The following is a 16,353-nucleotide window of genomic DNA, read 5'->3' on the forward strand; positions in this document are numbered from 1 at the left end:
GGAATTTTGGCTAGAGAACCCTTGCCATAAAAATTCCACTTGGGTCCATCAACAGGTCGAAATCGAACCACTCCATGAAAACAATCAACAGTAGCTCGATTTGTCGTCAAGATATCCATGCCAACAATACAATCAAAGTTGTGCATTGGGAGGACAATCAAATTCAAGAATATCACATTATCCTCGTATATCAATACACAATTATGCACAACTTGCTCAGACAAAATAATCTTTCCTGCTGGCGTGGCTATCGATAATGTATCATACAATGGGGTACACTCAATATCGTGAGATGCAACAAATGCATGAGATATGAATGAATGAGATGCTCCTGTATCAAATAAAATACGTGCAGGATAATCGCAAAGCAATGCAAATACCTGCAATCACACCACCAGGAGCTTCTTTCACCCGATCCTCCGTCATAGCATACACTCTAACTTGAGGAGTAACTTGAGCAGTCTGACCACCTGGTCCTCGATATCGTGGAACACTCGACTGCTGAAAAGATGGAACAAGAACAGCAAGTCTCATCATGCTGGGGCCACATCTAAATCCTGGCTGGGGTTGAGAAGATGTCGTACCCTTGTTCGGACATACTCGAGAGAAATGACCTTCCTGCCCACACTGATAACAAGTACCAAATATACCTCGACACTGCTCGATAATATGTTTACCCCCACAATGGCTACAATAAGAAGCAATCACAGGACTCCCTCTCTGGGATCCACTCGAACTCGAAGAAGACGAAGAAACAAAACTAGTCTTCTTGAACTTTTTACCTCTTGGGCGCAAAGTAGGCTGCTGAGCTGTCACTGGAGGTGGAGGAGTATACTGTGGACCTCCTCGCCTTAGTCCAGTCTCGGCTGCCTTAGCTCGTTCAACTGCCTCTGCGTAGCTGGTAGGCAATCCAGAAACAACAAAAGTATATAAAGCAGGATGCAATCCATTCAAAAACCTGTTATATTTTGCTTTTGCATTCCCAGCTACGTGAGGTGCATACTTCAACAGAGTAGAAAACTTCGAAGCATACTCTGCAACAGTCATCGTTCCCTGCTGCAGACTATTGAATTCATTCTCTTGGGCAGTATAATAAGAAGGAAGAGGAATATTGCTCCAAAAACTGGGCCTTGAAGACATCCCATGTGATTTCAATCCCGGCTTCTTTCAATCCAATCTCAGCGGCTTCCCACCAAGATTTTGCTCGGTCTTTCAATTGATAAAGAGCAAGTTTCAGTCTCCGAGCCTTGGAATATTCAACAATATTAAACAAATGCTCGATATCCTTTAACCAAGCCTCTACTCTTTCTGCACTCTCAGTGCCAAAATACCTCGGTGGTTTCAGATCCTGGAATCGAGCCATCACTATATCCATGGACAATCCTTCAAATTGCCCAACTATCCTCTCAGTACTGCTACTCGCAGTTTCATTCGTGGGATCCATCTACAAATCAGAGGATAAATATCACAAATCAATATCAATTTCACATCATCATCATCTCATATCATCAATCTCATCAATAACTTACTCAAACTAAATTAAGTAGGAAGCAAGTAATACAAATAAATCAAACACATACGTACAATTCATTTGTGCCTATTCAAGTGTACACAAGACTCAATCGAGCATTCCCAGCTATGCTCTGATACCATACAATGTGGGGCCCTTAGCTCCTAATCGTTATTACAACACAATTTGATTAGGGTTAATTAATAAATTACAGCGGAAAACGAGTTTAAATTTTCTTTACAATGAGCCCAAAATATTTCTTCTATAATTTGAATACTAAAATAGTATTTTATCTCATATCATAAAACTCGCCTACACATAATCAAAACCAATCATATACAAACAACTCATATCTTCGAGACATGCCCCGGTATATAGATACATATATATATACTGGGAACAAAACATAAAACCTCAGCCCAAACTGTGACTCTCTCCAGAAGTACCCTCTCCGGCCTCCTGATATCCTGGAGTACCTGCCATTGTCCACACACAAAGACAACAACAGCCCCCCTTGGGGGTGAGCAAAGCTCCGTATGGAACAACTATCATATATACCACAAGTATCTAAACATTGATATATGGTATGCAATGCATGTATGTCGTGGAGGTATCAGGTCAAATGCCCATCCACTGAGCACATGTCAGAATCAAACGAATCTCTATCAAATCAATGCTCGAGCTAGCACACCGGCCTCAATCAAGGATACTCGTATGATAGCGTCGACAAAGCGCCATCAAATCCCAAATCTCAATCAATCTCGGGGCCACAAATATCTATGTTTTAAGGGCCATGTAATACCAAACATAGCATTGTGTTCACAAACCCCAGAATCCAATCAAATCATATCAGGGCACAAACCCCAGAATCCAATCAAATCATATCAGGGTATCCAAGGATCATAGCTCAACGTGCATGTCATGTATCGATGTATGCATCAAACGATGTGTGTTAACAAAGCATTTATTTTATACATCGATATTCAAATCACAATGTCATGTATGCCACATAAACTCAACAAATAAGGCATATAGACATGTATTCTCATTCCAATCAATCAAACCAATCCAACATATATCATATAATACAGATACATGTCGTATGTTACCCGATCGCAACATACCTCAATTCTCCGTTCCAGTTGATGTAGCTTGAAGATATCAGTATAATAATTTATCTACATCAATACATATTCATTTCAATCAATAACATGAGTTACAAATATCTTTTGAAACTTCAAAAATTCGTATCAAATCCAAATCATAACATAATTCAATTCCGACTTCGAATACGAGTTTCTTGTCGGTTATTCTACCACATATAGGAATCTTGACTTCAAATATATGCTATTCCAGCACTTCCATATTTAGAGCTGTTGAAACTAGAAGAAATTTATCTCAAAAGGAAGCTCTCAACGCGAAGATTCCGAATATATAATTTGTTTCGCATTTGGACAACGTTTCGAAGTCGATTCGGACGAAAAAAATCGATTTCCCAACTTTCCCTCGAAGTTTGCTGAAAAAGAAATGAAGAAGGAAAGAAGAAAAAGCTCATTCTTATCCCCACCGCTCTCGCGCTCGGGCGGTAGAATTCTCGCGCCCGAGCGCGAGATGTTCTGCCCCCGAGTATCAATTGCACCGCGCTCGGGCGGTCAAAAATTACCGCTCGGGCGCGGAAAATTCTGCCCGAGTAATAACATGTTCTACACTGGCGCTCGGGCGGTCATTTACTACCGCTCGGGCGCCCCATGTTCTGTCCAAAATATTGATTTTGTATTGTTTTGGCGTCCGGCTTCTCCACTCGAGTTCTTACAACTTCAATTCTGTTAATTAATCAATATCTAGTACGATATTTCATTGTTAACGTTTATTTTCTCATTTTCCATTGTAATGATATATCTCATATACATAATCACATGACAATTTCATAAATTATTGATAATCAACATAAGATTTACAATAATACGATACACGATCCTTACAATATCATTACCCGTGAATATAATATCATCAATATATAACCAAGCAATGAGCATTTTTCCTTTATCTTTAAATTTTGTATAAAGTGTATACTCATATGGACATTTTTTAAAATTCGCCCTAAAAAAATAAGTCTCAATTTGACTATATTATAGTTCGTGGGACTTGCTTTAGCCTATACAAAGCTTTCTTCAATTTATGTTCATTTTCAATTTGGTTAATATCAATTATCTCATAATCTGTCATCATGCCGGTCTTCTTCTAACTCGTTGAGATCTTTGTTCATTTTTATTTCTCATTGACTGAAATATATTGATTGATTGTTGATTGTTGCTCATTCTCTGCAGATTGTGCATTCTCCAAAGGATGTTGAATTTCTTCTCTATTTTCTCCATCAAAATCAACTTGAATTTGTTGTGTAACTGTATTTCAATCATCGAAAAATTACCAAACATCGTGAATATTTTTGGCATTGGAATAGCCGACTCTGGCGATTCTCATGTTTGTATCTATTTGGTTCAATTTTGAACACGAGTCTTTTTTTGTGCATATATTTTACCTTGCTGAATTATAAAGTGATTGTGCTTTTTAGCCCAAACCTATAACGCCGAAAATTTTACGGGGTGTTCATTAACCCCCTCCTAAATATCTAGCCGATCTTAACAACACATGAGGTTGAATACACGTTGATCGTCATAGACTGAAAAACGAAAGCTAGAGAATTCCAACATTCATTGTTGCGATTGCAATTATTATATAACAAAATGAGACTTGATTATTGCATGTTGTTGAATTAATTCAATATAACTCGACGTAGTATATTGATAAAATAATGAATTTTTTCAAAAGCATTGCTTAAAAATTTAAATTCAATAATTATAAAAGATTCAAATGTATATGTATTAACTGAGATTCTAACTGGTTATTTATTTATTATTATAAATTTAAATTATTTATATTGTGTTTATTTCATTTTTTATTTTAATTTCAATTTAGTTTATTAATTTATTCAACTTTTTTTAAAATTAACTAAAAAATTATTCTTTAGGTATATTTGTAATATATCTACTTACATCGGACAATATCCGTATTTTTTTAATAAAACTTGACATGTACTTTTGTAATAATATTTTGTTTAAAGATATTCCATTATTATAAATTATTGTGCTAAAAAAGCTCGATCAGTTAAATAAAAAATTGTTATTATTATACATAATGTATTAAAAGTTCAATAAAAACATAAAATATATCAGTCAACATTTCATTAATGATCAAGAAAGTACACTACTAAATATAATGATAAAATATTTATATTCACTAAGAAGCTAATAGAAGATAAATATTAAACAAAACGATATAACAAAAATTAAATTATTTAAATTAATCACGTGAAAACATGCAAATTTCATAATATGATTAAGATGAATTTATAAAAAAAAATTATTTATTATATTAAATAATTTTATTTCAAATAAAAACACTGTCGCAGATACACTTTTCTAGTTAATATATATATATGAATGAAAGCTACGACATTTAATGAAGGCAGTGTGGATCTAACATCGTTTCTAGTTTCCACACAGAAAGATGAACAGAAGATCTGGGGCTTGCCTGCGCTGTTGCTTAGTGATTTTTGCAGTAGTTTCTGCACTCTGTGTGTCTGGCCCGGCTCTGTATTTCAAATTCAACAAGGGTTTGAAATTGAAAGCTTCTTCAGCTTGTCCTCCATGCATCTGCAATTGCTCCCCACCTCAATCCCTTCTTCAGATTGCACCTGGTATCATCTCCTCCACTCACTCGTGGTTTTTCTTGTCCCGATTCTCGATCCTATGTGCTTATTTGTGGTTTCAGTTTCTGGGGTAATGGGACATGTTGTGATATCTTGATTATTTGGTGTTCCTCTTTATCAGTCGACTTTTATTATTTCTAAGATGATTTCCTCCATACTAAAATGGAAATTTGATCTGGGTATAGCTGGATTTGTTGCTTCCATCTCTTTTTCCGTCCTTCCTTATCTTTGTGATATTTGTGCCTTCAGAGATCACAATCCAAGCTCCTTCAGTATGGGTTCTTGTTTTCTTGCGGTACATAATGGAGCAATTTTCATGTGTTAATTTAATCCTACTAGTTTTTCTTGCGATCACCAAAAAACAGGAATTGTCTTGTGAAGTGTAGTGCCCGTGACATCACGTGGGTTACTCGTATTTGTTATTAGTTTATGTGATCAATATTGATAAATCAAACACATTATGATGCAACACTGATCACTAGCATAGTAAATGCCCTTGATTTGTAACTCACCACTGGTGGGGTTTGGAAGTTCTGAAGGTTGGTCAAGTTAATTTAACTGAAAAAGATGGCGTCGAGATATTATGAAAGATGATGCAATTAGATGATATCCCATATTTTGGAATTATTAAAAATAATCTCTTGGATGAGTTGGTGTATAGCTTGTAAATGGTCCTGATCGTTTTAGCTTATCACTTTATTGACAATGAAATCAAAGGATACATTGGATTTAGTTTTGTCTCAACTTTATAATTAAGGAAAAGTTAGTACATCTACCCTTGTATCCTGTGGCGTAAATGGCGGGTAGTTTCATGTTAACATTGCAACAGCGCAAGAAGATTCTAAGCAGTGTTGCAATCATTTCAATTTATTAAGGTATGGACAGAATTCTTTCAAAAAATGGAATTAAATAGGGATCTGCAATCTTACAAGTTACATCCATGCTGTCTCGACACTCACTGTTTTTTAAATATCTTTGCGATTTTTTTCCATTCAAAATAGAATGAGTCCTGACAAAACAGGTGAACAGGTTTCCCCAGAAACTGAATATCTTGTCGATTATATAAGCTCTTCTTCTGTGCCACTCAGTACAAATTATGGTTTATAATTGTTCTCGGGTGTTTATTATATGAATACCTCTCCAAGATTGGCTAATGTATGGATTACAAGATTCCATTGATAAGAGCCAATTCAGTCTTCACGGAGGTCCTGAAATTTTACCGTGTTTCTTTTATATGTTTTTTGAAGGAGCTGCATATAAGAATATCAGTAGCCATTTTTGGCTCATGGAGACATAAATCCGAAGTCAGATAAATTAATATTTTACAAAGTCGTGCAATGCTGGAGGAGTTGTTAGACTATGTATCTCCTTTCACACCTGCGCTTCTTTTGTATTGTAGCTTTGACAACTATTTGAATGCTGTTTGTGGATAATATAAGAAGATTGGTGAGGATATGCAATGTAATTTTGAATCATTCAGGTTCTTATGATAAATAGAGAATGCCTCAATCTTTAATGTTCACAGGTTGCATTAGGAGGATTGAGGGATGATTGAGATTTTGTTTTTAAATCAATCAACAATTGTTTATCATGTCATTTTCTCGCATTTATCATCTTGTCTGCTTACATTTTAAAATTCAAAATATTCATCTTGTTCTGAAAAAGAAAACCCTATTTCGTTGATACACTCAGCTTTGTTTTCCTTTCTCTGCAGGATTGGCTAATCTTTCTGTTACAGGTAAGAAGTGTGTTTGATTTCATTCATTTCTTCTACTTTTGATAGTCTAATCAACTTCATAACCCGAAATTACAACTCATTATGATTGTCTTATTTTTGTGTTTTCTGGAAAATAAATATATTATTTATTGGAAATGTATTGGAGCATGTATGCTTGTTTTATTTTGTTTTCTGAAGTAGATAATCTTTTTTATTGCAGAAATCATATCATGTTGAGTTAGTGATGTCTCATCGTAGATGCATTATTTTTTAATAGTATATAGACTATGTTAAAATTTTAAAATATAGTCAAATAAATGAAATAATGTACTATTTTGAGGAGTAGTGAAACCTTAAGTCATAATGTTGGGAAATTTGAAAATTGGTGGAAAGGCATTGGCGGTGGAGAATGAAAATAAGAGTGTAATTTTTTGTCTCATATTAGGGATCAGTGGAGGTATAATAGATGAAACCAAACGTGCTCAGTGTTATGATTTTAGAATTTCATTTTGCTAAAGACCATTGCATACCATCTCTTCTGAATCATAAATAATCTTATCAACTTTCATTGAAATAGATTGTGGGAAAGATGACCCTGATCTCAAGGAGGAGATGGAGAAGCAATTTGTTGACTTATTATCAGAAGAGCTGAAATTGCAAGAAACTGTCGATGAAGAGAGTTCCCGACACATGAACATCACCTTTGGTGAGGCGAGAAGATTGGCTTCTCAATATCAAAGGGAAGCCGAGAAATGCAATATCGCCACGGAAACTTGTGAGGGGGCCCGGGAGCGAGCGGTGGTGCTGCTCACTAAAGAAAAGAAGATAACTTTGCTTTGGGAACGAAGAGCCCGTCAACTTGGTTGGGAAGGCGAGTAAATATAACCATAAGCCATGTACGTAGTGGTCTGAAGTACTCACAGGAAGATTATTCATTGGTAAATTATTCGTTTGCTGCCTTCTGCTACTTGTATTCTTATATTTTCGTCAGAATATTAGAATGTGCCTAAACTGGTGCGATAGCATTACTCTATTTCTTAAAGATGTGGAACTAATCTTGCAATCTATATACGAGGAATTTTCTATGCTAACTTCTGCTCATATACAACATATTGATACTGATTACTTTGGTACCTTTTACACCTCAGAGGTGAGCAACAAAATTAGAGGATATGGCTTATTTTTCCCGCTATGCTTAATTTTTTTTCGTGGTCACTTTCATTCATATTATGTTGTGCACAAGTTTATTCATATGTATAAATATCTCTAATTGACAAAGAAGGTATGACATGTTTCAAAGGATCCCCACTTTGGCTGAGATTTTTATTTTTTCGCCCCTATCAGAGGAAATGCGAAATGTGAAATGTGAAGATCCATCGATCCATGTTTCATCAAGGCTTTAAAGAAAAAAGGTTTCATTGGTTAACTGATTTTCCTTTTTAAGAGATAGTTTACTCAAAACAAGTTCGAATGAAATTCTGTTGGGATTTGTGATGAATGAGAACCTCTTGACAAACAATCTCACTAAATGAGACATTGTAAGCGTATAAATAAACATAGTAAATGAGTCGGTACCATTTATAAATGTGCACAAGATTGGGAGAAAATGTCTTATTCATAATTCTGGTTACCCAGAAAGAAAGAGTCTACAGCTCCTCGTGATAGCAACAACACTAACGTTTTCTCAACTGCAACTAGATAAGGAAAAAAAAAACAAAGAAAAATTCAAGCATGCTACAATGATTCAGAACGAAAATGCAGATTACATATACACACAGACTCCATGGGACAAGTTCCGTCATTTTGCATCCCACGAGAAAGAGTCGTCCCCGAAGAGCCTTATATACCTTGACCAAAAGCAGCATAATCATCAAATCCGAAGTCACAAATTGATGTGGTTACATCCTGTTCCTAAGCATCAAGAACACAAGGGATATTGGTATGACTCAAGAACTAGAGATATGTGTGCTGATATGATTGTCATGAATAAAATAAACAAAGGTTGTGATCTACGGTTACAGTACCCGTTTGATCATTGCGTTCATTAAATCATCCAATGAATCATAACTTTGATGAACGAAGCCACCTAGCAGCTTTGGTTGCTCCGAAAGGAAGTTCTCTTTGGACCTTGCTCTAGATTCCATTGGTGATTTGTCACTCTCGTTCCGCTGCACGAGACTCGAAACACCTCCACTTGATCTGCCATTTACAAACTCGCCAATCTTCTGTTCAAATATCCCAGTATTGTCGTCCAGACTCCGGTTCAAGGGAGAGATGATACCATTTTCGGGATTTTGAGAATTTAAGGAACCAAAAGCATTGTTTGGAATGTGCCTGCAATTCTGCCTTTGTTCTCCCCATCTCTGGTTCGTGGTTTGATTTGTATTTTGAGTATCACTCACCAAATCTTGGCAAGATCTCTCCCTCAAATCTTGAGGAGGCGCTGAAAAAGCAATGATGGGGTTGTTCTGAGAACAAGAACCATTTGAAGAGTTACTGTTTCTCATACTATTGAGAGGTAACTGATGATGATAAGTATTCGTGGAAAGCAAAGAATTTGGCTGAATTTTGGGTGATTCAATGCTGTTTTGCCAGGTCTCGTTACATTTACTGGGATCCAGTAGATTAGAGGCACAAGTGATACCAGTATTAAAGGATTCTGAGCAGAAGGAAGCCATGTTATTGGAAGACGGATTTCCAAATCCCCCACCAACAAGCATCATGGGATTATTTCCATTACTGCTAAACAAGTTGCTAGAGCCGCCTATCACTGCTCCTGAATCTGTAAATGTATTGGCAGTGGCAAAGATTTTTGAATCATTCATGCCATTGAAATTTAGAGTGCCTTTCTGTTGTATTTGATCCAGCTCCAATGATGGTATCCCTTGAAATAAACTCGGATTTTGACTCGAGGATGAGAGGACTGGGTGTGTATTCCCAACCAAGTTACTCAAGGTTGGAGAATGAGTCGGTTGGACTAGAGGAGATTGTGTGAGATTACGAAGGTTCATATTAGCAGGACTATTTAATCTCCCAAGTATGCCACTGGTTCCATAAGGTGATAAAGCAACATTTCCAAGTCTTCCTGGTCCAGACAAAGTACAAAAATTTCCGAGCCCATCCAATGAACCCATTCGCATGAAAGGGGAATCCTTAATCCCAAAAGCAGCTGCCATATTTGCTTGCTGGGTTGTGGCGTGGCTGATTCTTTTCAGGAAAAGCCTATACTTCTGCAAGAAAATAGGAATTTCTTCTGTTGTTTTGCTTATATTATTCGTAGTTTTAGGTGGAAAAACTTAATGGATCACAAGACATTCAGAATACGAAACTGTACCTGGAGGTGGCTCGCCACATTTTCCCGAGTAAGCCCTTCAACATTCATCATGTCAAGAATCCTTTTAGGAACAGCTTCTAAATTGAGAAAGGTATCAAATAAGGAATAGGGGCATGCATATGCAAAACAATAATGAAAAAAATAAGCACACAAACAAAGTGACAAAGGTGGATTAATTTACTCTCGATTCCTAAATGATTCACAGCTGCAACAAATTTCCGATGAAGCTCAATAGACCAGACTACACGAGGCTTCTTTTGTGTTGAGGGATCTTCACTTTCATTTCCATCATCTTCGCCATCGTCTTCCTCGTCCTTTCTTTTTCGAATAAATTTCCCGTGCGGATCTGAATTCCCTCTTGTTGGAGATACATGATTTTCTCCACAACCTGGCTGAGCATTGAATTGATCAGTGCATGGATTCTGGTTCTTCGAATCGACCTTCTTTCTCCTAATTACGTGTTGCCATATATTCCTCAACTCCTCAATCCGGACGGGTTTCACCAGATAATCACAAGCACCATGAGTTATCCCTTGCATTACAAGTTTGGGATCGCTATTTGCTGACAACACTGCCAGAACAAATGATAAAAAAAACTCAAAGATCAAATTAGCTGTAATATTGGTAATTTCACTTCGTAATAATCACATTTTGACATCTTCAAGCAAGAATCAAAACCCAAAAGGAAGATTTGAAACATGGTCTCAAGACTCTTGCATACTAAGAGAAACGAGGAAAAACGAAGTGAACTTACTGATGACAGGTAAATCCATTTCAAGACCAACAAGTTCAAGAAGCTTAAAACCATCCATGTCTGGCATATGCACATCACTGATAACCAGGTCAAATCTGTCTTTGTTTTCCCTCAACATCTTCAACGCCATACGAGCCTGACTCGTTGTAGTAACTGTGAGAACCACAAATCAATTTCATGAAAGAAGAATTCGGCCATTACATAACACTTGAAATAAAATGATATTAGAGATGAGATAAGACACGATTTTGAGTAAAAAAGGTATTAAAAGTATGAACAGAGCACCATAAATTGACAGACAAATAAATCAAAATCTGTTAGAACAAGATTCCCAAGCAATGGCCTGAACAGTAACTATTAGAAGTGCAATGCGCCCTAAGACACACGGATACTGTAGAGTCTAGGTGCGATGGATGCGGCAAGCATCCTAAGAGATAAAATGTTAGAATCCAAAAATTTAAACAAAATTACATCATGTATAACCAAATTGTACCTCATAAACTTTTTAATAGCAATACACAAAATGACAAATATTCATTACTCCATTTGCAACAATGAATGAATAATGTCTTGCATTTCATCATGCATGTGCTATACCCATATTTAAGATGTGCTTGAAAGATGCCTTGAGCATCTAAAGTGCATCAAGGTTGGTGTTTACAGTGAAGACACTATAGAGACGCCAAGGCTGAGCCTCACTGAGCCTCTAGGAACAATAGCGCTGGTAAACCGAGGTGCCAGTTTCAGGACTCAAATAATAGAGCAATTCCAAGAAAAATCAAACTTTGAAACTGCAGCACATTTCGTTCATACGAGTTAAAAGTGGCGGGCTGCTTCGGCAAGTACAATCTCATTATAGATCCCAAAATTGTTTTTGTTAACTAGTCCTTCAAGCATCAGATAGACAATTCTTCCAGTTCACATTATTTGGTAAAAAACTTAAAACTAGACAGAAATCAAAACACCGGATTTTGAACCTATTTCAAAGCTTCCCCAAGTTCATAATACATTGCAGTCTACTAAATATCATCTTACGAACTAACAACAAGATTTGAATGAGGAGAGTGAGAAGCTTATAGACATCAGTTGGCAGAATTAAATGAAATCGGAAGCCAGAACTCTTTAGATTAAAAACAAAAAAGAAGCTGAACAAGCGGATCAGCAAATTTTAGAACCAAATAAAAAGATCGGAATATCAAATAGTGCCACACAGCATAATTCACCATAACGTCTAAGGGTTAATCCTGATGACATACTCGAGAGTTGGAAGATTTACACATAGAAATATTGAAATACTGAAATATCCATAACCATAAACCAAGTCAATCCAAATATTGACGAATCAAAACAGATACATCAAGAATCGATCAACATGATTTCAACGAAAATTTCGAAGTAATAATGATAATAAATCAAGAAATTTCAAAAACAAATCCAGGATGCCACTCGAGAAATCCGCAAAACAAGTATCATCAACACAGACAAAAATGAATAACATACCATGATACTGGCACTTCCTAAGCAAAGTTTCCAATAACTTCAAGCAAATCGGGTCATCATCAACAGCAAGAACACGTAGGCCCGCTGGAAACTTATCAGAATTTTCATTGGCAAGAACGATTTTCTCCACAATCATTTTGTACACCCCACAAAATTCGAAGAACCCAGATGAGAAAAACGCAGATCAAACCCTACAGATAGGATCTTGGACACAACAGTCACTTTCTTGAACACCCAACACAAGACCCAGATACCAAAAAGGCTTTCTCTAAAACAAAAAATTCACAATAATCGGGAAAAATAAAAAAGAAACACAAAGTACACCATGAGTGTGTGTAAAGAGAGAGGGAGACGAGGGAAAAGACTTGGTTCAAGGAAGGTAAAAGCCGTACGTGTTGACAACGATGGTAAAAGGTTCCAAGTTGAAAATTCCAAGTTTCCAACACAGCAAGGAACCAAATCGGATAACAATTCTCATTACTTTCTTCCCCACTTCCAATAGTACCACTGTGCGCGATTTTTTTTTTAGGGATTATTAAAAATGACAAAGGGACAATGTGTTACATATATTAATATTTTATCTGTGCGAAATATTATCTTATGTCATTAAAATGAAAACTAATAAGTAATAGTATTTGAATAAGTATTAAAAATTATTGATATAATATAAAAATATATATTTAAATTTTAAATATTATATAAAAAAATTTATGTCATTTGAGATAATACTCAAGTGAGAACAATAATTTTATCTCGTTAAATTAACATATTTTTTTAATTGAATAGATCTGTTATTAATAAAATAAATAGAAAAATTATTTAAAAACATATATTATTATTCATCGAAATTTAAATAATAAATAAATATTTTTCAAAAAGTCAAAAAATTTTAAAAAAATTTGTCATTTATAAGATGAATAAATTTTGGTTAATATTTTTTATTATTTTCATTGATATGTTAAAAAAAAATTTAAAGTTATAAACAATCAATAGATCAAAAATTAATTACTACACTTTTTAAAAACATTAAAAATGTGATATTATATTATATTTTATTTAATACGATAGAGACTCATAATAATTAAATATATAAAAGTAACACAAAATTATAACTAAAATTAAATAAAATGATATAATCAATGTAAATACTTAATTGGTTTATATTTTCAAGGAACATCAAATTCAAATTTGAATTTTAAAAAAAGAAATTAAAATTTTCATATTTAATTATGTATCTACATCTTATTTGTTTTTAAATATTAATGTAGTAGGTAAATTCATTAACACTGATAAACATTTCATTTTATAGCATTTTATTTTTGGCTGAAAATTTTCAAATATGGAAAAAAAAAACTGTATTCTTATACAGATATATAAATAGAGAGTATACAACTAAATATATTTACATTTTTTGATAACTAAATATACAAAGGTAACTCAAAATTCAAAATTATAACCTAAAATTAAATTAAATAATATATATAACCAATATAAACATTAAAATCTAGCTTATATTTTTAAAGGAGATCAAATTCAAATATGAATTTAAAGAAAAATTGAAAAGATTTCACATTTAATTATGCTTTAATTCATATTTGTTTTCAAATAGTTAATATGTTAGATTAATATATGAATACTAATAAATATTTTTTTATAGCAATTTTTTGATTCAAACTTTTCAAATATGAAAAAAACTTTGTTTATGTATATACATATTATCACAAAACTCTATTAAGAAACCGACTAGTGGATCCAACCCAACCCATTTAAGATATGAATTGAGACAACTTGTCTCACATATAAAAATCCTATGAAAGCGTCACACATGAAACTTACTAATATATTGTATATAAACATGGATATAGAGATAGATACAAAGTGTGTGTATATATATATGCGTGCCTAAGTGAGTGTGAATAATGGAGCTTTATGGTGTCAAATAATGGAGCTTTCTTTATATTCTGCTTCCAGCAACTTTTTTCTGTTTCTCAACTCATATAAAGCCAGAAGCATGCAATTTTGGACACAGTACACACCACACTTGGTTAAAGAAATCCTGACCCTTGATTCTTGAATCCAATTAATTCTGTATAAAATATAAATCGGGAGAAATTCTATATTTAAATCTTATATAAATTATAACATAATCATTAAATTATTAGGTTGTTTCCTTATCTTTTTTTAGTTTGGGAGTAATTTGTTACATGTGAATCGAACCTAAGACTACGTCCTAAACTCGTGATTTTGATGTCAATGAGCTATAAGCCATAAAATTATTTTGTTGTTTCTATATCTATATTAAATTATTATAGATAATATGCAGGGCCAGAGTATGTCTAACCATGAATAGTGAGGATAAAATATTTATCCTATACGACATTTATGCAACAAAAAATTTCGCTTTGAGTTCGATCTGTGTTGTGGTCGAGCAGAGCTGTGGTAGTAATTTACTCGGTTCAGACTTCAGACCAAATCAACAAAGAGTATTTGACTCACCGGATCGAACTCAGTCTAAAATTTTGTATTACATCAAACACAAATAAATCTCAGTCATATCTATCATGTATTATTTGTACAAAATAATTTTATTCGTTTCATGAATTAAAAGATTCACACAGATACTCCGTTCGTCCCAAATATATATATTTGTTTGTTTTTCACACAGATTAAGAAATAATCAGAAATCAAATGTACATACACACTTCTCATTTTATTCTTATTTAATTCATTTAAAAAATGATTTTATGTTTTTCGAGACTTAATAATATGGATCTATTAAACGTAGAAATTTGACTATATATTTGAGACATGAGAAAAAGAAAAGAAACCTACGTAATTGGGTTGGAGGTAATACTAAATAAAGATATTAGACTATATATTTAGGATGTATGAAAAATGAAAAGTGGTCTTTGTATTTGCAACGGAATGAGTATTATTGAAATTATACAAATTTAAGTGTCGAAATTAATTTAACTAATAAATTATGATATTATATACTTGATGCAGTATATACTGGTTCAATAGAAAAATATATGTGAGAATTTTCTTATTTTTTTTATTAATTATTTTTAAGGCTTATGTCACATTCCATGATAAGCCAAATCGCAACTCACAAATCTTTGACTCAAGCACTAAACATTGTTTGAAATATTTTGTGGACCAAAACCTTCAATGGAATCCAATTTAATTGACCAAAAAATTTATATCCACTCAAACTTACTATAAATTCTGGTGCATAGAATTTCTCGTATGATACAACGAAAAGTAGGGGAAACAATATATACTTGGATGAATGAAATGAAGTAAAATTTGGAAAACATTAATTTAAAAAAAAAATTACATAATTTTTCAATGATTAAAAAAAAATAGAAGAATTCAAACATGAAGGAAAAACAATATTTTAACCATATGTTAGAATCGCCAAGTATCGTGGTTCTCTAGCTAGCAAGCATAAACATGAGTAAAAATAAATATTAATCCAAGCTCTAATAATGGAATTAATATGTGTTTTAGACCTAACATTGATATGTTGTATTTGTCTGATCCTACGTCTTTATTTTTTATATATATAACATTTAAGTTTGAATAATTGATTGCGATAGTTCCCTCATATTTGATCATCATTTACATATTATTTTAGTATTCGTTTCTTTTAAACAAGAAAATGTTTATTTATTTATATATATATATATATATATATATATATATATATATATCGAAACATCAAAGTGAGAATAAAACCATTGATTCCTTTCATGCTTGGAAACGA

At 33.7% G+C, this 16,353-nt stretch overlaps 2 protein-coding genes across 3 annotated transcripts; one reads left to right on the forward strand and one right to left on the reverse strand.

The window, feature by feature from the left end:
- The first annotated feature begins 5,050 nt into the window (after positions 1–5,050).
- On the forward strand, positions 5,051–8,087 carry LOC142529277 (uncharacterized). Its single transcript, XM_075634764.1, has 3 exons — positions 5,051–5,267; positions 6,994–7,017; positions 7,574–8,087. The coding sequence occupies exons 1-3, from the start codon at positions 5,078–5,080 to the stop codon at positions 7,873–7,875; spliced, it is 516 nt and encodes a 171-aa protein (XP_075490879.1). The 5' UTR covers positions 5,051–5,077; the 3' UTR covers positions 7,876–8,087.
- A 460-nt stretch (positions 8,088–8,547) lies between these two features.
- On the reverse strand, positions 8,548–13,077 carry LOC142528927 (two-component response regulator ARR12-like). Of its 2 annotated transcripts, none has more exons than XM_075634218.1 (6): positions 12,585–13,077; positions 11,085–11,237; positions 10,512–10,901; positions 10,331–10,407; positions 9,021–10,226; positions 8,548–8,901 (listed from the first exon to the last, which is right to left on the reverse strand). In XM_075634218.1, the coding sequence occupies exons 1-6, from the start codon at positions 12,718–12,720 to the stop codon at positions 8,836–8,838; spliced, it is 2,028 nt and encodes a 675-aa protein (XP_075490333.1). In that variant the 5' UTR covers positions 12,721–13,077; the 3' UTR covers positions 8,548–8,835. The 2 variants fall into 2 exon arrangements, with proteins under 2 accessions (XP_075490333.1, XP_075490332.1); XM_075634217.1 differs by having other exon boundaries at positions 8,548–8,907; positions 12,585–13,076.
- Positions 13,078–16,353: the final 3,276 nt, after the last annotated feature.

The sequence above is a fragment of the Primulina tabacum genome, chromosome 16, assembly GCF_025594145.1.
Source record: "Primulina tabacum isolate GXHZ01 chromosome 16, ASM2559414v2, whole genome shotgun sequence".
Classification (NCBI taxonomy): Eukaryota; Viridiplantae; Streptophyta; class Magnoliopsida; order Lamiales; family Gesneriaceae; genus Primulina; species Primulina tabacum.

What these genes read in the sequence shown, in the direction of transcription:
- LOC142529277 (XM_075634764.1), top strand. Translation starts at nt 5,078, where the DNA reads ATGAACAGAAGATCTGGGGCTTGCCTGCGCTGTTGCTTAGTGATTTTT. An exon ending in CCTTCTTCAGATTGCACCTG is followed by an intron (nt 5,268 to 6,993) that starts GTATCATCTCCT and finishes CTTTCTCTGCAG; the next exon opens with GATTGGCTAATCTTTCTGTT. An exon ending in GGCTAATCTTTCTGTTACAG is followed by an intron (nt 7,018 to 7,573) that starts GTAAGAAGTGTG and finishes TCATTGAAATAG; the next exon opens with ATTGTGGGAAAGATGACCCT.
- LOC142528927 (XM_075634217.1), bottom strand. Translation starts at nt 12,720, where the DNA reads ATGATTGTGGAGAAAATCGTTCTTGCCAATGAAAATTCTGATAAGTTT. An exon ending in GAATCATTTAGGAATCGAGA is followed by an intron (nt 10,408 to 10,511) that starts GTAAATTAATCC and finishes TTCTCAATTTAG; the next exon opens with AAGCTGTTCCTAAAAGGATT. An exon ending in ATGTGGCGAGCCACCTCCAG is followed by an intron (nt 10,227 to 10,330) that starts GTACAGTTTCGT and finishes ATTTTCTTGCAG; the next exon opens with AAGTATAGGCTTTTCCTGAA.